The sequence below is a fragment of the Selaginella moellendorffii genome, unplaced genomic scaffold (genome assembly GCF_000143415.4).
Source record: "Selaginella moellendorffii unplaced genomic scaffold, v1.0 SELMOscaffold_38, whole genome shotgun sequence".
Taxonomy (NCBI): domain Eukaryota; kingdom Viridiplantae; phylum Streptophyta; class Lycopodiopsida; order Selaginellales; family Selaginellaceae; genus Selaginella; species Selaginella moellendorffii.
This window is the reverse complement of record NW_003314299.1, coordinates 58775-84160: the sequence shown is the minus strand read 5'-3', so window position 1 is coordinate 84160 and position 25386 is coordinate 58775. Positions and strand designations below refer to the sequence as shown.

Sequence of the window (25386 nt, the reverse complement as noted above, 5' to 3'; positions counted from 1 at the left end):
CCAGAAAGGATCGAGTGTCATGGAATGGATGATCCAGGCCTACGTGAAAAGCGGGCTTTTGGAAATAGCGATGGGAGTGTTTAGAGCGATGCCATCACCGGATATCGTCTCGTGGACAACCGTGGTTGCCGCATTTGCCAAGGCGGGGGATCTGCGTTGAGCGACAGAGCAGTTCGATGCCTCACAAGAATGTGATCGCGTGGAACGCTATGATCGCGGGTCATGAAAAGGCTGGAAAAATGGAAGAGGCAAAGAAGCTCTTCGATTGCATGCCGCTCAAGGATGTGGTTTCGTGGAACGCTATGGTGGCGGGATATGCCGGAAACGGGCAACTTGATCTGGCGAGAGAGGTTTTCGAGAGCATGATCTTGCGAGACTTGGTGTCGTGGACGACGATGATCCGGGCTCACGTTGCTGGAGGAGAGATTGGCGAGGCCAGAGCTTTGTTCGAGAGGATGCCGATGGAGAACGTCGTGGCCTCTACGGCGATGCTCCAGGGCCACGCCGAGAATGGAGACTTGGATGAAGCGAGAGCTTTGTTCGAGAGAATCCAGTGCCCCGACGCGATCGCATGGACGACGATGATGAACGCTTACGCCAGCCATGGTTTCCTGGAAGACGCGAAGACCATCTTCGATCGGATGCCGGAGAGGAACTTGGTAACTTGGAACGCGCTCATCACAGCGTACACGGATCACGGTCGCGTGGAGGAGGCCCGGGAGCTGTTTGACAAGATGAAAGAGAGGAACTCCATCTCAAAGAGAAGAGCAGACCGTGCTTTTCTCGTCCTTGATCGAGAAACAAGACTCTTCGCTGCCTCGTTTGCACGATCCTGACGAGGGAATATCATGCTCCAGTCGAGCGTGGAGAGAGGCGAGCTTGTCCAAGCAAAGGCCGCGTTTGGTCGGATGCCTCAACCTGACAACTCGAAGGTCCAAGCGTATGCTCAAGATGGTTACGTAGAACAAGCCAGGGACGTGTTCGAGATGAGGCCGAGGAGGAACGTCGTGTCATTCACGACCTTGATCCAGGCCTACGCAAGAAGAGGCGAGATGGAGGAAGCAAAGAGGCTGTTTGACGGGATACCGCAGCGGGACGTGGTGGCCTGGACGAAGATGGTGGTCGGATACGCGTAGGCCGAGATGGTGTAGTGCGATGATCGCAGCCTACGCTCGCCCCGGGCATTTGGATGAGAGATGGGATTTTCGTAGAACATGAAGTGATTGTGATCAATTGTGAACGCAATTCAAAGACAACGTTGTCTCAGGTATAGACAGACGTTTCGAGCCTTGCCGATGCGAATGCCACCAAGTCGGACGCCGGCATACACGAGAGAGTTCCCGACGACCTCTCGGACAAATCGATCTCGCCTTCACTCTTCCAATCAAACGCATGGAGCAAGCTTGCAACCACAAAAGGAACCACGCGGGAAGCTATTGGCATGCCCGGACAAGTTCTCCTCCCGGCAGAGAATGGGATCATGAGTTCTTGGTTGGATTTCGCTCGATCGCCCAGGAAACGCTCCGGGCGAAACACCTCGGGCTCATCCGCTGTAGGGGGTTCCAAAAGTATAGAACGATGCAGTGCTTGAACCTGAAAATGTTACCTTGGATGGATTGTGGTGAGGAACGCCAAGAGCTCCCACTGGATGGAGTCACAACACTTATTTTGAAGATTGCTTCAATGTAAGGCGAGGTCCGAGTGCTTGACAGGTTGTGACTTGACGTTGAGTGTTTGGTTTTCGATTTGGGCTACCAGATCCAAAACTCTCTCCTCTATGCTGCCAAAGAGAATCATACAAAATGCATCCGAGATAAACTTGGTGACTGCATCAGTCAGGTTGACGGGAGCATGATTGCCAGAGCTGTGAATGGGTTTGATCGATTTTGCCATCTCTAGTTCGTAGATCCCCGCAACACCATCCAGCCTCGTGTTGCTCATCAAGTGCCTGTTCGTGATTTGCTGAAGGTTCTTCCAGGACTGACTACATGGAGCAAGAGTCAATGTCTTTGAAGCCATAGCTGGACAATGTAGTCCACCACTCTCCTCTCAGGTGGATGATCGGGAACAGCGATGGAGTGGATATCAAGTGGAGAGAGAAAATGGATCCAACAATTAGCGGACCTGGTGGTAATCTTCGAAGAGTTCTCGCATTGCAAAGGATGAAGTGTAGAGCAAGCACGGAATAAATCAATCTCTCGTATATGAATGGCGATTTATAAACCCAAAGGTATGAAGTCAAAACACAATCTCAATTGAGAATATTGGATTCTATAACGATCCATTGTCAAGCCAGAGCGAGTAATATCTGGGATGGTGTAGAAAATTAATGATCCAGGGATTCCCGGCGATTCCACCGCATGGCGATTTTAATTCTCTCGTCCGGTCCATCAAATCGTACGGCAACTCGAAGAACTTGGGCGAAGCGAGGAAAGTCCATGCAAGGATAGAACGGAACAGGGACCTGAAAGAAAGCTTGCATCTGTGGAACCTTGTGATTGAAATGCATGGAAAGTGCGGCTGCATGGAGGAGGCTCGAGTGGTGTTTGATCGGATCAGCGACAGGAACTTGGTGTTGTGGAACATCCTCCTTGTGGCATATGCTCAAAACGGGGATATTGCTCAAGCAAGATGTGTGTTCCAGAGCATGCCCAGAAAGGATCGAGTGTCATGGAATGGAATGATCCAGGCCTACGTGAAAAGCGGGCTTTTGGAAAGAGCGATGGGAGTGTTTAGAGCGATGCCATCACCGGATATCGTCTCGTGGACAACCGTGGTTGCCGCATTTGCTAAGGCGGGGGATCTGTGTCAAGCGACAGAGCTGTTTGATTCGATGCCTCACAAGAATATGATTGACAAAGTGCTAGAAGGATAGCAAAGAATGAACAGGATCCTTTTAGAAGGAAACTGGAACAACTGCTTTATAAAAGAAGAAAGAAATACTAGTTATATACTAGCTACATCCAGAAGTTTCTCCTGAAATTTGTTGCTGAATGTGGCTTTTGATCTCCATGATTCAAGGTGCTTATCACACCTTGGATTTCGGCTCCAACACTCCTCCTAAAGCCAAGGGTGTGACTGTTGTTGCTACTTCCTTCTCAGTCAAGGCTTCCAATAGAATTCCTGTGTTCCACAAATAGAACTTTATCCAAAGGTTTTGTAAAGATGTTAGTAAGTTGTTGTCAAGAAGAAACATGTTGAACCATTAATAAACCTGTGTGTACCAAATCACTAACATAGTGATAGTGCTTGGCAATATGTTGAGACTTCCAATTGCAATTCACTATTGCACCAATTGATAACTTCCTTGTTATTAACATGGAGAGTAATTGGTATGGAAGATTGCCCAAGAGCTCCAAGAAATTCTTGAAACCAAAGAATTTATGTGGAAGTAGCTAAGGTAGCAAGATACTTTGCTTTTGTGGAGGAAAGAGCAATGTCAAAGGGAACAACTCGAGAGACGATCCACCATTTTCCAATTAGTTAAAAGTCTTGGGATATTCAGGATTAAGTGTTATTGGGTTTGAATAGTAATGGGTTGGGTGACCTTTCGGAAAGTCTAAATTCAAGAGTTTACATTTGGTATTAGAAGGGTCTTGGATTCGACTTTGTTGGTTGGCTAAAGGAATTATACTACATGTTAATTGACATTTGCGGCTCTCAACTTCCATTCACAAATACATGAATTTGCAAGGAAACATGGTGGATTATAAAAAACCAAAGGGAACAACTCGAGAAACAATCTATAAAGTTCAAATATAAAAAGAAAGAGTTTATAAACAAAAATGCACCCCCTTTTCCAATTGGTTAAGGGTCTTGGGCTTCCATTCACAAATATGTGAATTTGCAAGGAAACATGGTGGATTATAAAAAACTAAAGAAAATGACTTGAGAGACAATCTATGAAGTTCAAATATAAAAAGAAAGAACTCATAAACAAAAGTGCACCCTCTTTTCCAATTGGTTAAGGGTCTTGGGATATTCAAGCCCAAAGAACAAAGTTTATTCCAAGTTGGAAGCGAAATGCTAATATGGATTTATAACTATTTCTATCATTTGATAAGTTGCTGTTATTGTAAGAAAAAAGAGAAAAACCACCACATAAACCATACAATAGTCCAAAAGCAAGAGTTTGCTTTACATTAGCCATGTTCTAATGTTTCTTGCTAGGATTAGCAGAAAATTGGCTAAGAGCAATGACAACATAAGCCAAATCTAGATAGCTGCACACCATAATGTACATCAAAATCCCAAGCAAATTTCGAAATGGTACCTTTGCCATGGTTTGATGCTCCTCTTTGCTGAAAGGACACTCAGCTTTTGTCAAGAACTTGATGTACCAGGCTCCATTGCCAAATGAAAAAGATTGCAATTAGTATATCCATAACTCTCAAGTACCTTCGTTAAATATTGTTGTTGAGAGATGTGAAGGGACCTTATTTTCTTGTCATGGTGAATCTCAAGACCAAGAAAATATCAAACTTCTCCAAGGTCCTTCATTAGCCTTGAAAATCTATAAATACTTGTAGTCGTTGCTCATCAAAAGTCTCTTCCTCTTTATTAGATATTATCACTATAACTGTAGCGCATGTGATCATGGGATGAGATTTAGATATACTGTCACCGTGGATCCTTGGAACCTTGGAGGATAAATAGGGATAAAATAGCCACTAAGGGCTCTCTCATCAAGCAATTGCCCCTTTTCTAGTTGGTTTAAGGGGAGAGAGATAAGGTGCGCTACAGTTGGTATCGGAGCAAATGGCATGAGTTCGATTCCCATTGATTAGTGACTACTTAAAAGTATAATATACCCTTGAGCAAGGTATATTCCTACCCCTAAATTTGAAATCGTACGTATTGGGCATCCATGCGTACGTCCTTCCTCTTGTGTGGTGTATCCACGGACGAAGGTATCCACCGTGGGACTGCGGTACGGGTGGATGACTAGTTGCCTTACATGGAATAGCTAGTCTACACAATGGAAGGATTGGTAGATTGAGTGCGGAAATGAAGGTGCTGGTTCCCCTTGGCTCAGTAGGGGTTGTTAGTCAATAGTCAATGAGAACATTGACATCTCTGAAGGGGGGGTGAGTGTAGCGCATGTGATTAGGGGTTGTTAGTCAATAGTCAATGAGAACATTGACATATCTGAAGGGAGGGGGGGTGAGTGTAGCGCATGTGATTAGGGGTTGTTAGTCAATAGTCAATGAGAACATTGACATATCTGAAGGGAGGGGGGGTGAGTGTAGCGCATGTGATTAGGGGTTGTTAGTCAATATACTGTCACCGTGAATCCTTGGAACCTTGGGGGATAAATGGGGATAAAATAGCCACTAAGGGCTCTCTCATCAAGCAATTGCCCCTTTTCCAATTGGCTTAAAGGGAGAGAGATAAGGTGTGCTACAATAACTCTTCATTAGGATTTATATTGCACTCTTCAACCATCCCTAAAAGAACATGACATAAGTGAACCAGCCTAAAATCCCCAAATCATAAAATACTCTTAAAATATTCCCTTAGTTTGTGTTAAGTAAGATTGCTCATGCAAGATGCATGTTCCATAGTATGCCCATGAAGGATCAAGTGCCATAGAATGGAATGATCCAGGCCTACATGAAAAACGGGCTTTTCAAAGAGTGTTTGAAGTGTTTAGAGCAATATCATCCCCAGATATAGTCTCATGGGCAAGGGTGGTAGCTGCATTTGCCAAAGCAGGAGCGATGGAGCTGTTTCATTAGATGCCTTCTAAGAATGTGATCACATGGAATGCTATGATCATAGGTTATGCAAAGGCTTGGAAATTGGAAGAGGCAAAGAAGCTGTTAGATCGCATGCCTCTCAAGGATATGGTTTTGCAGAACGTCATGGTGGCAGGATATGCCAGGAACGCGAGAGAGATTCAGACTTCTAGGAAAAATTGATCTCGCCTGCACTCTTCCAATCAAACGCATGGAGCAAGTTTACAACCACAAAAGGAACCACTCAGGAAGCTATTGGCATGCCCGAGTTGGATTTCACTTGATCGCCCAGGAAACGCTCCGGGCGAAACACCTCGGGCTCCTCCCAGTGCCGTATGAGATGAGAACGATGCAGTGCTTGGGGATGTCGTAGTGTTACCTTGGATGGATTGTGGTGAGGAACGCCAAGAGCTCCCACTGGATGGAGTCACAACACTTATTTGAAGATTGCTTCAATGTAAGGTGAGTTGACGAGGTCCGAGTGCTTGACAGGATGTGACTTGACGTTGAGTGTTTGGTTTTCGATTTGGGCTACCAGATCCAAAACTCTCTCCTCTATGCTGCAAAAGAGAATCATACAAAATGCATCCCAGAGAAACTTGCTGACCGCATCAGTCAGGTTGACGGGGGAGCATGATTGCCAGAGCTGTGAATGGGTTTGATCGATTTTGCCATCTCTAGTTCGTAGATCCCCGCAACACCATCCAGCCTCGTGTTGCTCATCAAGTGCCGTTCGTGATTTGCTTAAGGTTCTTCCAGGACTGGACCAAGAGTCAATGTCTTTGAGGCCATAGCTGAAGTACTCTCCAAACTTACTAGCTGGGGGATAAGCAAACTCCAAATCGCGAGTGATCAAGACCTCCCTGGCTATGGCGATCGAGTTGATGACAATGTAGTCCACCACAGGTGGATGACCGGGCCATAGATCTTGCCAAGGCTTGCGTTGCGAAACAGCGATGGAGTAGATATCTTAGAGAGAAAATGGATCCAACTATTGGCAGAGAGATCGGACCTGGTGGTAATCTTCGAAGAGTTCTCACATTGCAAAGGATGAAGTAAAGAGCAAGCATAGCACCGCACACCATGGTAATCTCTTGAAGCTTTATAAACCTAAAGGTCCCGGGTTCAAAATTTGTGCTTCCAGTTTAAAGGATGTAATAAGAAAGGTATAAAATACAAAGGTGTGGGAGCGCGGGGATTGAGAGAGGGCCGGGGTGTTCACACTCAATGTGAGTTTTGATTAAATTTTTGGATTCTCATCATTTCTGTCCACAGTCCATTTTTTGGTGGAGATGGGAGGTACGACTCTAGGCATATTTCTCATGTTAACCATTTCTTTTTATCTTGATGAAGTGAGATTATTTTGATGTGATGTGATACTCACAGATCTCTTAAGATTTTTTGAGATTGTGAGTTGAAAATTGTGTAACATGATAAATTCATGGGTAAAGAACTTGTGATGTGATGCTCATAAATAATTTGATCTTTTTCACAATATCGCTACAACGATTAGAACGAGGGATGGTGTAGAAAATAATGATCCAGGATTCTAGTGATTCCAGTGGAAGGCGATTTTAATTTTCTCGTCCGGTCCATCAAATCGTACAGCAACTCGAAGAACTTGGGCGAAGTCCATGCGAGGGTAGAACGGAACAGGGACCTGAAGAAAGCTTGCAGCTGTGGAATCTTGTATATGGAAAGTGCGGCAGCGTGTTCGATCGGATCAGCGACAGAGTTGTTTGATGAGATGCCTCAAAAAAATGTGATCGCATGGAGGCAAAGAAGCTCTTTGATCGCATGCCTCTCAAGGATGTGGCTTCGTGGAATGCCGGGAAAATGAGGGAGTTCCCGACTTTTCGGACAAATCGATCTCGCCTGCACTCTTCCAATCAAACATGGAGCAAGTTTGCAACCACAAAAGGAACCACGCGGGAAGCTATCGGCATGCCGGGAATGGCATCATGCGCTCTTGGTTGGATTTCGCTCGATCGCCCAGGAAACGCTCCGAGCAAAACACCTCGGGCTCGTCCCAGTACCGTTTGGGATGAGAACGGTGCAGTGCTTGGGGATGTCGTAGCCTGCGATTGTTACCTTGGATGGATTGTGGTCAGGAACGCCAAGAGCTCCCACTGGATGGAGTCGCAAAACTTAATTGAAGATTGCTTCGATGTAAGGTAAGTTGACGAGGTCCGAGTGCTTGACAGGTTATGACTTGAGTGTTTGGTTTTCGATTTGGGCTACCAGATCCAAAACTCTCTCCTCTGTGCTGCCAAAGAGAATCATACAAAATGCATCCGAGATAAATTTGCCGACTGCATCGGTCAGGTTGACGGGAGCATGATCGCCAGAGCTTTGAATGGCTTTGATCGATTTCGCCATCTCCATTTCGTAGATCCCCGCAAAACCATCCAGCCTCGTGTTGCTCATGAAGTGCCTGCTCGTGATTTGATGTCTTTGAAACCATAGCCAAACTTACTAGCCGGGCGATAAGCAAACTCCAAATCGTGAGTTATGGCGATGGAGTTGATGACAATGTAGTCCACCACTCCACCTTTCAGGTGGATGATCGGGCCATAGATCTTGCCAAGGCTTGCGAATAAATCAATCTCTCGTGTATGAATGGCGATTTATAAACCAAAAGGTATAAAGTCAAAACACAATCTCAATTGAAAATATTGGATTCTAACGATCCATTGTCAAGCCAGAGCGAGTAATATCTGGGATGGTGTAGAAAATTAATGATCCAGGGATTCCCGGCGATTCCAGCGCAAGGCGATTTTAATTCTCTCGTCCGGTCCATCAAATCGTACGGCAACTCGAAGAACTTGGGCGAAGCGAGGAAAGTCCATGCGAGAATAGAACGGAACAGGGACCTGAAAGAAAGCTTGCATCTGTGGAATCTTGTGATTGAAATGTATGGAAAGTGCGGCAGCGTGGAGGAGGCTCGAGCGGTGTTCGATCGGATCAGCGACAGGAACTTGGTGTCGTGGAACATCCTCCTTGCGGCATATGCCCGAAACGGAGATATTGCTCAAGCAAGATGCGTGTTCCAGAGCATGCCCAGAAAGGATCGAGTGTCATGGAATGGAATGATCCAGGCGTACGTGAAAAGCGGGCTTTTGGAAAGAGCGATGGAAGTGTTTAGAGTGATGCCATCACCGGATATCGTCTCGTGGACAACCGTGGTTGCCGCATTTGCCAAGGCGGGGGATCTGTGTCGAGCGACAGAGCTGTTTGATTCGATGCCTCACAAGAATGTGATCGCGTGGAACGCTATGATCACGGGTCATGCAAAGTCTGGAAAAATGGAAGAGGCAAAGAAGCTCTTCGATTGCATGCCGCTCAAGGATGTGGTTTCGTGGAACGCTATGGTGGCGGGATATGCCGGAAACGGGCAACTTGATCTGGCGAGAGAGGTTTTCGAGAGCATGATCTTGCGAGACTCGGTGTCATGGACGACGATGATCCGGGCTTACGTTGCTGGAGGAGAGATTGGCGAGGCCAGAGCTTTGTTCGAGAGGATGCCGATGGAGAACGTCGTGGCCTCTACGGCGATGCTCCAGGGCCACGCTGAGAATGGAGACTTGGAAGAAGCGAGAGCTTTGTTCGAGAGAATCCAGTGCCCCGACGCGATCGCATGGACGACGATGATGAACGCTTACGCCAGTCATGGTTTCCTGGAAGACGCGAAGACCATCTTCGATCGGATGCCGGACAGGAACTTGGTAACTTGGAACGCGCTCATCACAGCGTACACGGATCACGGTCGCGTGGAGGAGGCCCGGGAGCTGTTTGACAAGATGAAAGAGAGGAACTCCATCTCCTGGAATGTGATGCTCCAGTCGAGCGTGGAGAGAGGCGAGCTTGTCCAAGCAAAGGCCGCGTTTGATCGGATGCCTCAACCGGACACAGTGTCGTGGAACTCGATGGTTCAAGCGTATGCTCAAGATGGTCACGTAGAACAAGCCAGGGACGTGTTCGAGAGGATGCCAAGGAGGAACGTTGTGTCATTCACGGCCTTGATCCAGGCCTACGCGAGAAGAGGCGAGATGGAGGAAGCAAAGAGGCTGTTTGACGAGATGCCGCAGCGGGACGTGGTGGCCTGGACGACGATGGTGGTCGGATACGCGCAAGCCGAGATGGTGGAGTGCGCAAAAACAGTTTTTGAAGCGATGCCACTCCGAGACGTGGTGTCGTGGAACGCGATGATCGCAGCCTACGCTCGCCCCGGGGATTTGGAGCGAGCTCGGGCGCTGTTCGAGGCAATGCCGGTGAGGAACACCATCTCGGGCAACTCGATGGTGGCGGCGTACGCTCGGACTGGAAACTTGGGCGATGCCAGGACGGTGCTTGAGCGGATGCCCGAGAAGAACATCGTGTCCTGGAACACAATGGTGGCCGGCTACGCCGAGAACGGTTGCGTGGACGAGGCCGAGGTGGTGTTCTCTCGGCTCATGCCCGAGCACGACACTGTCTCCTGGGCCTCGATGCTACTGGGCTACGTTGGAAGCCGGCATTTCGACCGAGCAGTGGAGCTCTTCTGGGAGATCCCGGAGCGAGACATGGTAATCTGGAACGTCATGGTGGTGGCGGCAGCTCAAAGAGGCAAGCTCCGCGCAGCAAAATCGCTTTTTGATGGGATGCCGGAGCGGGACGTGGTGTCCTGGAACGTGATGCTCCAGTCGAGCGCTAGCGGCGAGCGCGCGCGGGTGGATTTGCTGCTGGACATGAAGATGGAGGGGATCTCTCCCGACGAGGTGACGCTCTTGACGCTGCTCCACGCTTGCAACCATGGCGGGCTCGTCGGCGAGGCGCTGGATCACTTGGCGGGGATGGTGGTGGACTGGGGGGTGAGAGCTGGCGAGGATCACTGGAACGCGGTGGTGGATGTTCTTGGGAGATCTGGGCATTTGGTGGCGGCGGAGGAGCTGGTCAAGGGCGGTGGCGGCGGGGAGGCGTGGACGGCGCTGCTGGCGGCGTGTAGGATCCATGGCGATGAGAAGCGTGGGAAGCGAGCAGTGGCTTCGCTCATCCGGAAGGAGGAAGAGATGGAAGCCATGGTAACGAAGAGCACTAACAAGAAGAAGACTGCTCCTTACGTGTTGCTATCGAATTTATACCGGGATGGATAACCATCACTTTGTAAAAAGATTAATTGATATATTTTTATTTTATTTTCCGTTACTGTAAGTTAAATATTAAGTTTTCCTGGAGTTATGAACAATTTGATAGTTATAACCTTAATTAAATTAGAAGTAATGGGAATTGTTTTTATCTCAGCATGTATCTTTGGAATACCTAATTTGTTAAATTAAGTAATAAATTTTGTTAAAAGCACTAAATTTCTTAATCAAATTAGTAGGGAAATTAGTGCGAGAGGTATTGGGTTCGACACCTTGCACTCTCATTTCTAAAGCTTTCAGATGGAAATTATTTTTATCTCTGGAACAACGTACGTTAGCCAGCCTAACGATCGATCCTCACTGTCACAAGATATAATGCTTTTGTTCTTGAGCTTTTGATTATATTCTTCTTCCGTGTTTCTAAATCCCGGAAGGCGCCAAGTACGGATTCAAATTCAAACCGTCCGCCCGACTATTTTAATTCTACTTTTCCCGCAAAAGCATACACATACGTACAACACCAAAAATACATTTGTATTACAGTCAACTTGGTGTTCCATGTGTGGGACAATTCGCTTTCTTCTATCGATTGTCTGGTTTTGAACTTGAGCACGAGAGTTCTTCGCTGTCTTGTGGCTTGAGTCCAAATCTTTGCTCTCAAACTAATGCTAATCAATCGATCTCCGAGAAAGCACCGACACACCACATTGTCGAGAGATTTTTGTCAAATTCAAAGGCCAGTTTGAAATGTTGGTGTTCTTGTCTGGGATTGTTTGAATCGAGAGAAAGTGTTTCTTTCTTTTCAGTTCCCCGGTTTTGGGGCCAACTTACAATCAAATTTCAGGCCCATGATCTAGCACGAGTTGTCATTCAAGACAAAACAACGAGAGTAGAGCTTGTCAACTTCGCAACAAATGTTTAACTTAACTTCGTTCTTGGAGAATTTTCTCGACTGTACCCGTTCTTGGGTGAAAAGGTGGCGGTGCAAGAAATAGAGGGCAAATTCCTTTTTAAAATCTGCCCATAAATTCGATAAGACAAGCGAGTAAATGCCCACTGCGCGCTGGCTTCGCGGATTCTATGGCACAAAGAATCTGGGAGTCTGCAACTTTTAGGGTTCTTGTGTCAGCCTCCAATCTTTGCAAACCACAAGATATAAAAACCACGCGATTTAAATACGTTGTTCTATCATACCGTTAGCCAAAAAGATTTTCATTTCATGACCATAGCCCTGGCAACAAACCATAGGAAAATCATTTGATCAAAGCTAAGGCCACATTCTTTAAGGCAAGTGCCAGTGGAAAGACAAGGCAGGGGTCCCTACAGTACTATAGCCTGTACAGTAGACCTACTCGTAGACATACGACGCACCCTCCCAAAATCGGATCAATTGATTTTGCCCCGCGACGCGTATTTAAAAAAGTATATGCCACTCTGCTGACCTGGCAGCATTTGACCCGCCCACGTGGAGCATTCTTGCCAAGGGAGGAGAATATCCCTTGGCGGGTAAATTTGTGCGGGGGTAAAAATCTCTCACTTTGGGAGTGGGATTTTCATTTGAGGGTTTGATGCGTTTGGTTTGGCGCCCTGTCGAGAACGCGAAGTTTACGAGCTGTGAACTTACACGCGCAGTGAGCGAAGCAAGACGAGTGTTTTTTAGGTGGGATGGGAAGAGATTTTTTTTTTTTCCTCCTCTCTTTTTCACACAAGGTAAGTGTGGGATCGATCACAGGGGCCACAGTGCTTGGGCAGTTTCGGAGAATTGACATTGATTAGTAGCAGCCAAACGAGACCGCCCAAAAGGAAGAAGAAGGAAGAAGAAGAAGAAGAACACTCGCGAGAAGAGGGCTCCTCCCTCTTTGCGTGATCTTCTTCTATTGTATTGGCCTCGATCGAGTAGACGATCGATCCATTGGTGGGCGATGGCAATGCGGGTCCCGTGAATCGCAAAATCCCTTGAAAGCGAGTTCTTGTTTTTGTTCGCTCCCTCTCTCCCAGCGATCGATCGACCCTTCTTCTTTTGGGAATTTTGAGCGGAGGCTGGGTTCACGGGTGGGATCATTCATTGGTGTTGTTTGTTCTTGTTTTCTTCCTTTGGTGCCTTTATCTCCTCCTCGCTTTTTTTTGGATTTCTTCCTCTTGGCGCTCTCGCGCTGCCTTTTTCCGGTTTGAAAAAAAGAGAGGAAGCGATCGCATTTACTCTGGGCCGGCACCCCCGATCATATAGATGCCCCACTCGGGCTCTTTGGATCGCTCCAGTGCGCTCCAGGCTCTAGAGGGTCCCAGAGCGATCGATTGGAATCTTGGTTGTCGTCGCGCTTCGAGCTAGCTAGAGATTCCCAGGAGAGTTTGTTCTCTCTTTTCTTTCGAGAGAGGATGGATGAATCCCCACGAAGACCCAATGCGGCTAGCAGTAAGCACGCGCGGCGGCTGTTCGCAGCGAATAGAGAAGGTATGGACACACAAAAATCGAATTTTTTTGCTGGGCAGCGATGGATTGATCCTCGTTTTCGTAGAGAAATCGGTGAGGAGACACAGTAGCAGCGATGGCCAAGCTCGCAGGAAGCTACTTTTGGTAAAGACCCCTCTTTTTATTCCATTCCCATTTGAGTGACAGGACCTTTTCGTTTTGTGATCAGGGAGCTCCAGAGGAAGAATCTCTGAATTCTAGCTTCGATGACGCGGCGATCCACGAGCCCAATGTGGTGGCGAGGCTGATGGGCTTGGATTCGCTGCCAGTGGGCGCCAAAATCAAGGATCTCTCAGCAGTAAGTAGCAGTAGTGGTAGCGATGGTCGCTCGCCGCCAGTGATGATCCTCCGCGAGAATGGAGGAGGAGGAGAGAGGCAGCAGCTCCAGCTCCAGGAGCTCCTGAGGATCAAAGAGCCGCTGCTACTCCGCGAGCTCCTGCGAGAGGAAGAGGATCAGTATCGTAGCTTGGAGGAGGATCACCAGCGGCAGAATGGGAGGAGAGGACCATCGCTGGTGGAGAAATTTGCAGGACTGATGAGGAGGGCTCGGGTTCCAGCGGTGGAACACGAACAGGAAGAAGGGGAGAAATCGAAGAAGAAAAAGGGAGAGCAAAAGAGTGGTGGTAGCAAGGTCTCACCGATCAAGAGCCCGTCAAAGAAGAAGCGTGGCCTGGTAGCGGAGGCTGCCGTGAAGGTCTTGCCGACCGATGATCATCGTCCACCGCAGCACCAGAATTTGGACACGGGCACCGCGGACAAGAAGCCCTCGAGCCGGAGGAAGTTGTCGCTGAACCGGAGCTCATCCGAGCCAACTCTCGGCTCCTCGTCGTCGTCAACTTCCAGAAGGCTGGCCAAGATCTCCGAGAGCATCCGGCAAAGGTTCGGTGGTTTCAGCTCCAGCAGCGATCGCTTGAGCTCGAACTCTTCGTCGTCATCATCGGTGTCAAAGTCGACGAAGAACAAGGTCAGCGATGGTGGAAACTTGGTTCGGAGTAAGTCGGACCTGGGACTCCAGCAGCAGCACGAAGGTGGTGGAGGATTGGGATGGTCTGAAATCCGGAGGCTGCACAAGCAACAAAAGCAACGAGAGTCCGATCAGCTCATCATCAAGAGCAGCAATGAAAGGGAAGAGGACCACTTACCCCAGAGAGCGTCGTTTTCTCCCACTGCAAAGTTGGTCACAATGAAGAACTCCACCAGTAGCAGCCATGGAATCCTGAGCTACACCACAAACAGGCTGTTTGGGAATCAGAGGGGAAAAGAGAAAGAAAGTAACAGGACGAGGACGAAGCGTACCAGCAGCAGCGACGGAAGTGGCAAGGATCACAGCAGCACGAGTGCGACGAGTGGCACGGCGAGGCCGAGCAAAAGTGAGGCATCGTCGTCTTTAATGCGCGCATTGCTGAGAAGATCACGGAACATCGGCGCTGGAACCACCAAGCAAGCTGCGCGGAGCTTTCAATCCGTTGGGAGGAAAGCTTCCGCTTCTTCGTTGAGCTCGAGACAAGGCCTAGCTGATGATATTTCTTTGTCCTCGGTGGCATCGTCTTCTTGCGCTGGTGTTACTCCTCCCCGGGTGAGTGTGGCTCTTGTTGTTTTCTCTTTCCTCGTGTTCTTCCGGCCTGACTTTGTGCTTGATTGCTCCACGACAGTTTTGTGAGGAGCTGCTCTCGGACGATAGTAGCAGCGTGGCTCGGTCGGAAGGAAGCGGGAGCTCTCCGACAAACTCGAATTGCGGGAACTATGAGTGCAGCCGGTCATCTCGATCGGAGGGTGGACAGCCCAGTCCAGTTTCGGTGCTCGAGCCACCGTTTGTCGACGAGATGCACTCGTCACCGTTGGACAGTGGTGGCGAAGACTCACCTGGTAAGAGCAATCGAGTTTGTAAGTTTAGGAGCTAAAAAAGTTGGTCCAGATGCTAAGCTACGTACCAGTTCCACGGGCAGTGACAGCATTCTCAGCGCCATCCTGGACATATCACGAATCCGCTGCATCGACCTCTCTTCCATCGGAATAAGCGACTCCACCGCAAGTAGCAGGCACTCTTTCGAGGAAGAGACAGCCTACATCGACGACGTTCTTAGGACGAGTCAGCTTTTATGTGACCAGGAGGAGAAGTTGCTGAGCTCGCCAGCAGTCGTAGCAGCAACTAGAAGGTGGCTTAGCCAAGATAGTCCAGTCGCTTCCCGGGTTTTCAGCATCATAGAGACGACGATGACTTCCAAATCTCATGGACGAGGCTCGCTGCAAGCTCGTAAGTTGCTCTTCGACTGCGTGGAGGAGGCAGTGAGATCAAGATTTGGCTGCTGTAAAAGCTGGTACCTAGGCGTAGGATCGGTGAGGTTGGCTGGAGTCGGGATGCCACAGGTTGGTGCAGAGGTTCAGCAACAAATAAGTGACTGGAAGTCGATGGAAACGCTGTCAACTGATGAGCTCGTTGAGAAGGACATGAGTGTTGGTGCTGGAAAGTGGATGGATTGGAACGGGCAAGTGGAGCTGATTGCCGAGGACGTTGAGAGCAGCATTCTGCGGACAATGATAGACGAGCTTGTCTGCGAGTGGAGTGGACCATAACTGGTGGCTTTCAACCCTGTTCTGTGTTTAAATCTGAAGTCAAGTCTCTATTCTTTCTGCCAGGCAGGCTTCCAAGGCAAGTTTAGCTTCCTGTAAGAAACTGCTTACCAAGCGCTTCTGACTCTTTCTGTAAATTACACAGGCTCGATGGTTCTGCGAGAGAAAGCCTGTGTCATCGACAGTGCCCTGCTCCTTGCAACGCCTGTCACGTTCCAGAAGCTCCTCGTCTCGTGACTCGGGTCCAGTTCCTCGAACAAGGTCGGCCATTCTGATACCAAAGTCATTTAAATTCCGCAAACACTGATATATCTTACTTGGCAGAGAGTATTGTCACCAGCAAAGTTAATGCCTCGGCGTCTCCACAAACCTCCCATACCGCTGCCTGGATGTCGTCTTTCGAAGGAACGTGAGAAATCTGTTGTTTAAGACTCATTTGTGAAGCAAATCAATCTCGGAAACTCAATTTGGATTTACCTGCTCAAGAAGGTTGGCAACGCCGTGCAAAGCAGTTTCTGGCATAGACAGCACCCTTAATGATAACACCATGTCTTCTGGGAAGACTAAACAATCTAAGTACGACGGTGCCTTGCGGTGTCCACTCCAACTAAATCCCGGATGTGTCCTGGTTGCTTTGTCATCTGGATTCTTCCGAAGAAAACCACTCGCCAGTAGTGACGATGGTAAAAGCCATTGCAATGAGAGGTCCTGAACAATAAACAAAGATTCCAGTTCAAATCTGACATTTTAAATCTTACCAGTTCACGAAGTAGCTGCAATTTAAAATCCATAGTGTTGTCTTCATCCAGAAACATCTTTGGAAAGTGGACCTAACAAAAGGTGCATCAAAGCATACATCCTTTTCAATGTCACACATTACGTACCATCACATAATCGTTGGAATTGTCCTCTTCCACAAAGCCATACAGGAAAAGTAGTTCCTGTGAAACCGGTTTCGTGATCAGTAGCACCAGCCAGCCTAACGCGTTACCTCATTCCCTTTGTCTCCGTAGTTGATAAGAACTTCTGAGCCGGGTGGGAAAACCACATCTGAACCTGGAACGCCCAGCTGTTATGACTAGTTCCAGCTACCTACAATGTACCAGCTATCAGGTACATTGAGTGAGGAACTCCTGACGTAGAACCGTCACTCCCATCGATTTCCCAAAGCCCAGATGCTCTGCGTGCTAGCCATAACACAAGTTCAGTCATCAAAAGAAAGAAACAAGAGCAATTTATTACTATGGTTGCAGAAGTCAATTCCCGGGACGAGACCTTCAATCCAAATCGTGCTTACATCTTTTGCACTGCAAGAAATAAAAGGATGAGGAAGAACATAAATCCTAGAACGCGGATAAGAACCTACACTAACCTGTTGCCGTCGTCCTTTGCAACTTCCGGTGATGACGAGGTAACAAACGATGCCGGACACGGGATGTTCAGTGCCCTTGTCCAGAAAATACAATTGGCCCTGTTCAAAAGATCGTTAGACACAATCTACACAATTCAGAAAAAAGTAATATATATACCATAGAAATTCCTGGAATTCAAGCTCCCTATCATCCGGACGAAACAGATACAAGGACACTAGAAAAAGTTGAAAACACAAGAAAGGTACCTATGTAGACCGATGGAAGACATCGCTGCTTCAGTACATTCTTTTACCTTTAGAAACAGTCTCCTCAAGGACTTAAGCTGTGGAAAAACATGACCTCAGTATCCACTACAAGTGCTTACAAAAGTAGAAGGAAAAAACACCTGGGCTTTGGTGGCCTCGAACAGTGTTGTACCGTCCAGCTCCATGAGTTCTTCGTCTTCGAACCAGAGCGGAGTACCAAAGCCGGATGGCAGCATTTCAAGATATCTACACACAATGTAAGGATTTCTCTCTTTCCCTTCCTTGCGGCACACAGGAACACAGGAAAAAAAAAACAAAGGATACGGTGCCCAGAACGAGGCTCTCCCTCGTGCACGCTCTATGATCAGGAAAATCATTACCAGCAAGCGATCGTCAATCTCATTGCCGAGCATCTCCCGGTATACATTTCCCAGGACTGGATCTTTCACAATTGTCACCGGTGTGAGCGCCAGATCGAGCGGCGTTACTACGAGAACATCTGCAAAATCCGTGCTGAGAGGAGCACAGAAAGAGAGAAAATCACCTCTCGCGCTATCGTTTTGGGTGTAAAGCCCAAATCCCTCGGCATCGCTGCCGCGTTTGATCGCGCAGCCGCGGAACTGGATTCCGTGCTCCTGGCAGCGATCGATCAGCTGCATTGCCGAGGAAGGGTCGAAATATCTCACCTGGGACCAGCGCGAGAAGCGCTCAAGGCGCTCCTCCTCCATTCCCCCGCGAAGAACCCTAAAACAAAAACCCCGTTAGTCGTTGAAGCCCTAGGATTGCGACATGGAAGCGATCGCTCTAGAGCTCCATCGCATCGCTCTAATGCGGTGTGATGCGAGCGTCAAAGCGCTGGATCAGCTCAGTCGTCGCGAAGAATGGCGCAAAAGCGAGTAAAGCGCCTTTTGAATCGTCTGATCAGCTGACTCGAGGTTTGGTTTCCGGAAAGAAAAAATTCTTCTAGGTGGAGATCTCTTCTTCCTTTTTCTCCAGCAAGGACCGATGGATGGATCGATGGATCGATGGATGGATAAACAATCCAGGAGCGAAGAAAGGTACGCGCACTTAAATTTTTCTCGCTTTACATAGCTTTTCGGTAGTGTTCTTGGTGTAGAGGATGCTATATTGTTCTTGAGAGATTCCCAAGGATATCCTTCGTCTGTTGTGTGTGTCTGTGTGTGAGTGTTTTATTTTTTTGCCCGTTAAACGACCATTAACGTCTAAGCTCGCTGGTTTGTTACTCACGATTGCATTATCCGGCGAATCTTACTCGAGATTAGTAGCAAAAAGCCATTTCTTTGCACAGTTCTTCCCGTAGAACGGTCTTAAACCAAAAAAAAAAAAGCAGCGCTTGTATGCTTATATATGTTCTTGGTGGCCAATCCCGAGTAGCTTCTTCGAGGATTTAAACTTTGCTTGGCCCCTAGAGCTGAGGGCTAGTGACAAGTGTTTTGGTCTGTTTTCCAGTGCTTGCTTTGTATCGAGGCCGCGAGAGACCGAGCAGCAAATTGCGAAAGCCAGCGAAAATGGCAGCGATTTTGCGACGGGCCCTCCTCTGTCCCCTGGTTTTCCTTAACTTCTTCCTCTATATGATCCTTCTCGGCATAGCAGGGGCCAAGCTGAATGATAGCTTTGAGCGTGGTTTCGTGCCGGGAGGTAAACTTCTTCTTCCGAAAGAGGAAAAGAAAGAAAAAACTGATTTTTTTCTTTCCTTGTCTCAGGAAATGGAATCACGGTGACACTGGTGATCTTCGCGTTGATTGCCGGCGTTGTTGGAGTTGCGTCCTCGCTCGCGGGGATGCATCACTTGGCAGCTTGGCGAACGGATAGCTTTGCAGCGGCTGGAGCGGCTGGTCTCATCGCGTGGCTTCTCACACTTCTTTCTTTCGGGTAAGCTCGCACTAAGTGTGAATTCATGAAAAACAAGTCTTCTTCTTCTTCTTTCTGACCAGAATCGCATGCAAGCACATCAGGAGAGGTAGAATCTACAGCAAGAGTGTGGTAATGTCCTCGTGTTTCTTCGCTTGCCTTTCTTTGATCAATTCTTGCAAGAAAGTCCTTAGTTTTTGCTGCGCGAAGTAACTTGGTTTTCTTCTTTGCAGAGGGCGCTCGAATCCATTGCGATAATTCTCGCCGGAACGCAGCTCTTCTATCTCCTCATGCTCCACACGGGCATCTTTAGCCGGAGGCTCGGCGGGTACAAAGAGCCCGGCTATGTCGCAACGAGGTCGGCCCCGACCGTGGAGCTCCCGCCCACATCGTCCGAGGCCACACAGAAACCCACCGTCGCCTCCGCGGTCTAGAGCGCAAAAAAGATTCATCCCAAAATCTTGGAGGAAAGATCACTGGAAGAAGATAGATCATCTGAGTGTGTTTTAAACATTTCTTTTTTACCTTTTCAGTGTGTGGAAATACATTCTTTCGTTTTTACTTTTACTTCACAGTCGAGAGGAGCGAAAGTTCTCTCTTTGTTTTCGAAAGATCACTTGTTTTTTACCACTTCAGTGCACTTCTTTTTGTACTTTTACTTCACATTCGAGAGGAGCGAAAGTTCTCTCTTTGTTCTCTCGAGCTCTAGGAAAGACCTAACGTCTTTGGAGTATTCTAGGGCTTTTGGGAGCGCGCGCCGGGACGATCGATCGTGGCGGCGTGATTTCTATGGTAAGAATCGCAAATGCCGCGGCCGCGCTGCAAATCCCGGGGCTGCGGGGAGGCGGCTGATCGGCAATGGCGGCGGGTCCGGTTCCTCGCGTCCGCCTCGCCGATCTAGTCCCCTCGGACGGCCTGGCGAGCGATTGCTACAAGCAGGCCGCGGTGCTGCTCTTCCAGTCTCTCCAGAAATATAGCTTCGCGGTGATCCAGCTCTCGGCCAGCGACGGCACGCTCCTGCGATGCGTGCTCGACTCCGCCCGGATGTTCTTCCACCAGCGCCCTCCGCCGGGGCCAGAGACGATCCACACGGAGGATTCACAGAACTGGCACCGCACAGCCGGCTACTACTCGGATCCACACTTCGCCAAAGAAGTTTTCGACTATCGCCCAGGGACGCCGGACTCCACCGCCGAGCTTCCACCCACAGGACTTCCGGAGCTCTTCGTCACCCTCGGCACGGCCTCGCGGCACATCCTCGAGGCCATAGCTTGGGTTCTGGAGCTCCGGAGCTTCTCCTTCACGGAGTTCCTAGACAACATCCCTCTCAAGAACGGAGAGGTCTCCAGCTCGGTTCTCTCGGTGTCCTGCCATGGAAGGCCCGGCTTGCAGCACCCGGGAGCCATGGATCTGGCGACCATCTACGACGGACACGACCAGAACGCCGATAAAGGATTGGTGACGCTGATGAAGTCGGACAAGCACGGGCTGGAGATTCGTGACATGCATGGGCGGTGGCACTTAGCCGACGGTGGTCTCGGCCCCCAGGACGTGGTTTTGTTCTGCGGACTCTCGCTGTACCAGGCCACCGGGGGTCACGTAACTCCAGCGTTCTTCCGGACCGAGGCCGGGAGTTCTTCATCACATATGCACTTGTATGGGAGGTGCTCCACGGCTTTCAAGCTCATGCCCAAGGCCACGGGATTGCTCCACTGCTTGACGACGTCGGGAGGAGTCGCCGGATCCAGCCCGTTCCAGCAGTCCGTCACGGTGCACGACTTCATGCAGCGCTCGCACTCCATCGACCAGCTTATCGGCATGCGGCAGGCCTTCTCGTTTCCGTCGCAGCAAGAAGGTTCTTCTTTTCTCGAGCTGGGAGAAAGAACGCTCTTTGATCTTTGTCTTTCCAGGTCCGATGAAGTCGCTCAAGAGAAGAAAGCAGGTTTCTCGGGGCAAGCCGCTGGCGCCATCGAAGCGCTTGAGGCTGGAAGCGCAGAGGGTGCTCAAGGAGAGGGTCCAGGAGATTGCCGAGGGGAAGAACTTGAAGATCCGGTTCTGCAACCTCAAGGACTGCGAGGAGAACCATCTCACGACGCTGGACAGTCCGTGCTCCAGCCTCCGCGCGGAGCTGGGATGGCCGCGCGGCGTGCCGCTGGTTCATCCTCACGATCTTCCAAACAAGGCCAAGCAAGCGTTCCTCGAAGCGTATGAGCCGGGGTGGACGGCCTCGCAGGATGTGGAGCTTGGATTGATCGAAGCTGGCCATTTACACTGTAAGCTCCGAGCTCTCGTCTTTGTTCTTCGCAAAGCTCGCGTTAACTTCGCTCGTGTTCTTCGCTTTGGCAGAACATCGCTATGGTTTTGTTTGATGGATCGATTTTTACTGTGAGTTTAATATCTGCGTGCGTCTTTCCTTTGTTTCTCACTTGGAAAATTCTTTTCTTTGCAGAACATGGTTTTTTACAAAGAAATTCTGACAAACGAGGTGAAAGTTACCTCATCTTATTACCTCATCATTTTTCCTATTTACCTATTTACTATTTACATTTAGGGCTTACCTATATAAACGATCACGGGAGATTCTAGAGCTTTGACAGAGCAGGGGGATTCAAGAGCTGGGACATTTCTAGGTCATTGGGAATGATGCTGCGATTCTCCGGGGCTGCGATCGCTCTGCGACCAAGGAGCCTACCAGCGCTCTCGATCGCTGCGCGCGCTCGGGCGGCGGAGGGATTGCGATTCTTTGCGTCACCGACTAAGAATTCGAGCTCGGCACAGTGCAGCCAGAGCGATGGAGCGGTGAAAGAGAGCGATGGGAAGGTTACCTCGCCGGAAGAGGTGGAATTCTTGAAGGAGAAGCCCGATACGTGCACAGGGGACGAGCTTCACTACGTCAGTGTGGCCGGTGGCAAGTGGAAGCTCGCATTGTGGAGATATCTCCCTGTTCGATCGGTAAGCCTCCAAATTTTACCTGGAAGAATCGAGCGGTAGCTTTTTCTTTGTTTCTCTTTTTCTCGCAGGCGCCCGCGAGGAATCACCCGCTTTTGCTTCTGTCTGGTGTCGCAACAAACGCGCTTGGATTCGATCTAGACCCCAGCGTGAGTGAACTTCCAGTTCTGATCGATCGTTCTTCTCACCAATTTGCTACACAGGTTTCTTTTGCTCGTTACATGAGTTCCAATGGTTTCGATACGTGGATCTTGGAAATGAGAGCTGCCGGGTTGAGTAAAAACGAAGAAGAGGAAGAACAACTCAAGACTAGTGATCCCAACAAAGTAGCTACATACACACGAAGCACTGAAGGGGCGGAGGTTTTCAACTTGCAAGACGTGGAACAATTAGCTTCCTCTGTGAGTAAGCTCGAGCCAGAGATAGAGGCTGTTGCTGCGACGATAAAGGAGGAGGAGAAAGCACGAGGCAAGAAAGAAAATGGTGGCGTAACTGGCACTAGCGAAGAGTCAAGTTCTTCTTGGGAGATCACAAAGACGGCATCGCAGCTATCTAGCACCGTTGTGGAGCTTGCGGAAAAGCTACGAGCGGTAGTGAATGAAGGGCAATCGCGTGTTCTCTCGGCGCGACTTGCAGAGCAGCTATCTTCCATTTTAGAGGATGCTCAACTCTCGCACCGATATCAGGAGATAAAGGATAGGCTGGTGAAACTGTTGGAGGAAAGGAAGAATGCGGCATTTACTTCTCAGCTCATCGATCTAAGTAACAGGCTCACTAGACTTCTGGAGGAGACACAGGTCTCAGTTTCTCGCGTGAGAGACTTACAGTCGCGGCTCACTTCAACAGTGGACGAGTTTCAAAAGTTCCTGGACCTTATTGTGAAGTATGATTGGGACTTTGATCACTACCTCGAAGAAGACGTCCCAGCTGCGGTAGGAAGCTGTTTGATTGACTACGTCATGACTCCGGATTTTTGCAGATCGAGTACGTCCGAAACAAATGTAATCCGAAGGATGGAAAGCTGCTTGGAGTTGGGCATTCCATGGGAGGCATAATTCTCTATGCACTCTTGGCGAGTAAAGGTATGGAGTTTGAATTGTAGGACATCGTTTGAATATGTAGTTCTTCCCAGGAAAGGATTCTGGCATCGCTGCAGCGGTCACTTTAGCTTCATCGCTCGACTACAGTGCTTCGAACTCCTCGCTGCACATGCTTCTGCCGTTGGTAAGACAAGGTTGTCACAACTCTTTTGCTAAGGTTTTTCCTTGTTCTTTCTGGTTTTCCGATGTGCAGGCTGATCCAGCGCAAGTGCTTAACGTCCCAGTTGTGCCTCTTGGAGCCATAATGCAGGCAGTGTATCCTCTAGTGTGTCGACCTCCGTATGCACTGGCATGGCTTGGATATAATGTTTCTGCTAGCGGAATGATGGATCCGGACCTCTACAAAAAACTGGTTTACAATAATTTTTGTAAGTGCGTGCGCATTTCAAATTCTGTCGCTGATGATGGTTTCCTTTCAGGCACGGTTCCTGCAAAGCTTCTTTTGCAGCTAAGAACAGCTTTTCAACGCGGTGGTCTTAAGAGTCGCGATGGAAATGTTATGTACAAAGACTTGTTATCGAAGTCCGAAGTCCCAGTTTACGCAATTGCTGGGGATGCGGATCTGGTTTGCCCTCCCTCGGCTGTTATCGGTAACGTACTCTGGATTTTCTTTGAACTGGCATGACAGGTTCGCATTCTTCTAGATACTGTATGCACTTTACCTACGGAACGAGGTAAATACGAGGTATTTGGAGGGCGGCATAATCGGCATTATGGTCACTATGATCTGCTCGTCTCTCGAACGGTAAACGGCAGCACTATCAGTAAGGGATTTTGTTCTCTAAAGTTCCTCTACAGGCAAAAACGGAGGTGTTCCCTGCGATTCTCAAGTTCTTCGAGAAACACGATATGCTACAATAATCAGGTATCTCTTGTTTTTTTTTCCAAATGCACATCACCTGATCAGTGGGAAACGTTGCTTCAGTTTCCCTGTACAGGTCTCCAAGGATTCCGGAACGAAAGAGAGTGAATCCATGAAGCGCAAGATGTTTGAAAGGACAAGTTTTTACACCGGGTAGGGGATCTTGAACACGTACAAGCAGATGTAAGCCCATGCAACGCCGGAGAGACCTCCAAAGAACCAGCCCCCGGAAAAGCTGGCCCATCCCTCGGCGGTCTGGAGCTTATCAGCCTCCTTCTTACGTCCGGTCAGTGTAAGCGTTGGTGCTGTTGATGCTGCTCCCTCCTTAAACGTTGCAATGCCGTAGATGGTGAGGCAGACCGAGAGGATGGCAACGAGCCCGGCTGCCGCGAGCGCGCCAGCCTCTCCGGCAACTTCACTGTTGCGAAGAGGCCCGGTTTTTACAAAGGGACCGACGAGGAAGAAGCCGTGAGCAAGGCCGACCTCTATGCCTCGTAGCAGCGGGCTCACGGAAGTTCTGTAGGCTGGAAGGTTGGATAAGTACCAGGCGATGAGGGGACTGGAAGTGACGGGAGTTTCCAGTCCGCCAACGAAGGGATCTCCGTTTAGAGGCTCGATCACTTGGTACTGGAGAACAGGAAGATGGAAGAGAGATCAGATCGACACAACGCAAGGATGATCCAGGGAAAGTTTTCTACCTTGTCACTGGCTGCTCGAACGACGAGAGCGCTTCTCCTGCATTTGCCACTGCCGAAGAGACCAACCGGCGGCTTGAGATTCGCCAGGAAGGCTGACTTAGTGGGCGATGGAGCTCGCCGCGAGAACTTTGGCGGGGCGATTGCCGGGCTCGATGCTGCTCCAACTTTCACCATAGCTGCTGCTGCCATGGCGGATCCTCGAGCAAAACTCTCGGTGAGAAGAAGAGGCTGCGATTAAGTTGTGATAGAATGCTGTGAGATAAGGCGGGGATAGGAGACGAGCTCCTATTGGCTTCTAGCCCGCCACGCTGGCGGGGGAATATGCTTAAAGGGCTTAAGGATATTCTGTGTAATTAACGGAGCCCTAATGAAACATAAATATCCT

General features: G+C 49.0%; 8 protein-coding genes across 11 annotated transcripts; 5 read left to right on the top strand and 3 right to left on the bottom strand.

Annotated features, from left to right (window-relative positions):
* Positions 1–176: 176 nt before the first annotated feature.
* On the top strand, positions 177–836 carry LOC112349331 (pentatricopeptide repeat-containing protein At2g35030, mitochondrial-like). Its single transcript, XM_024683606.1, has one exon. It carries the CDS (start codon positions 177–179, stop codon positions 834–836), a length of 660 nt encoding a protein of 219 aa, XP_024539374.1.
* A 427-nt stretch (positions 837–1263) lies between these two features.
* Positions 1264–2019, bottom strand: LOC112349330 (cytochrome P450 76C1-like). Its single transcript, XM_024683604.1, has 2 exons — positions 1756–2019; positions 1264–1593 (listed from the first exon to the last, which is right to left on the bottom strand). The coding sequence occupies exons 1-2, from the start codon at positions 2017–2019 to the stop codon at positions 1264–1266; spliced, it is 594 nt and encodes a 197-aa protein (XP_024539372.1).
* Positions 2020–7508: 5489 nt separating this feature from the next.
* Positions 7509–10870, top strand: LOC112349329 (pentatricopeptide repeat-containing protein At2g35030, mitochondrial-like). Its single transcript, XM_024683603.1, has 3 exons — positions 7509–7844; positions 7983–8168; positions 8486–10870. The coding sequence occupies exons 1-3, from the start codon at positions 7509–7511 to the stop codon at positions 10868–10870; spliced, it is 2907 nt and encodes a 968-aa protein (XP_024539371.1).
* A 1553-nt stretch (positions 10871–12423) lies between these two features.
* LOC9653856 lies at positions 12424–15967 on the top strand. Its single transcript, XM_002978711.2, has 5 exons — positions 12424–13313; positions 13378–13436; positions 13501–14907; positions 14984–15197; positions 15247–15967. The coding sequence occupies exons 1-5, from the start codon at positions 13238–13240 to the stop codon at positions 15903–15905; spliced, it is 2415 nt and encodes an 804-aa protein (XP_002978757.1). The 5' UTR covers positions 12424–13237; the 3' UTR covers positions 15906–15967.
* On the bottom strand, positions 13432–18451 carry LOC9658706 (histone-lysine N-methyltransferase setd3). Of its 2 annotated transcripts, none has more exons than XM_024683706.1 (20): positions 18207–18451; positions 18065–18155; positions 17845–18019; positions 17661–17766; positions 17521–17597; positions 17432–17458; positions 17269–17373; positions 17145–17209; positions 17006–17089; positions 16894–16958; positions 16787–16843; positions 16661–16732; positions 16380–16610; positions 16220–16320; positions 15654–16173; positions 15263–15601; positions 14628–15194; positions 14474–14568; positions 13970–14394; positions 13432–13767 (listed from the first exon to the last, which is right to left on the bottom strand). In XM_024683706.1, the coding sequence occupies exons 1-15, from the start codon at positions 18246–18248 to the stop codon at positions 15945–15947; spliced, it is 1527 nt and encodes a 508-aa protein (XP_024539474.1). In that variant the 5' UTR covers positions 18249–18451; the 3' UTR covers positions 13432–13767; positions 13970–14394; positions 14474–14568; positions 14628–15194; positions 15263–15601; positions 15654–15944. The 2 variants fall into 2 exon arrangements, with proteins under 2 accessions (XP_024539474.1, XP_024539475.1); XM_024683707.1 differs by having other exon boundaries at positions 17275–17373.
* Positions 18452–18903: 452 nt separating this feature from the next.
* Positions 18904–19964, top strand: LOC9658705 (membrane protein PM19L). Its single transcript, XM_002978710.2, has 4 exons — positions 18904–19179; positions 19245–19413; positions 19476–19524; positions 19626–19964. The coding sequence occupies exons 1-4, from the start codon at positions 19050–19052 to the stop codon at positions 19824–19826; spliced, it is 549 nt and encodes a 182-aa protein (XP_002978756.2). The 5' UTR covers positions 18904–19049; the 3' UTR covers positions 19827–19964.
* A 118-nt stretch (positions 19965–20082) lies between these two features.
* LOC9658703 lies at positions 20083–24437 on the top strand. 3 transcript variants are annotated; one of them, XM_024683559.1, is made up of 11 exons: positions 21739–21777; positions 21842–21877; positions 21944–22344; positions 22413–22490; positions 22545–23273; positions 23321–23423; positions 23474–23565; positions 23635–23809; positions 23861–24031; positions 24086–24186; positions 24240–24437. In XM_024683559.1, exons 3-11 carry the CDS (start codon positions 22033–22035, stop codon positions 24300–24302), a joined length of 1824 nt encoding a protein of 607 aa, XP_024539327.1. In that variant the 5' UTR covers positions 21739–21777; positions 21842–21877; positions 21944–22032; the 3' UTR covers positions 24303–24437. The 3 variants fall into 3 exon arrangements, with proteins under 3 accessions (XP_024539328.1, XP_024539327.1, XP_024539326.1); XM_024683558.1 differs by having other exon boundaries at positions 21842–22344; XM_024683560.1 differs by lacking the exons at positions 22413–22490; positions 22545–23273; positions 23321–23423; ... (3 more) ...; positions 24086–24186; positions 24240–24437 and adding exons at positions 20083–21247; positions 21303–21665 and having other exon boundaries at positions 21842–21981.
* LOC112349317 (photosystem I reaction center subunit XI, chloroplastic-like) lies at positions 24292–25335 on the bottom strand. Its single transcript, XM_024683562.1, has 2 exons — positions 25002–25335; positions 24292–24930 (listed from the first exon to the last, which is right to left on the bottom strand). Exons 1-2 carry the CDS (start codon positions 25188–25190, stop codon positions 24448–24450), a joined length of 672 nt encoding a protein of 223 aa, XP_024539330.1. The 5' UTR covers positions 25191–25335; the 3' UTR covers positions 24292–24447.
* Between the last annotated feature and the right edge of the window lie 51 nt (positions 25336–25386).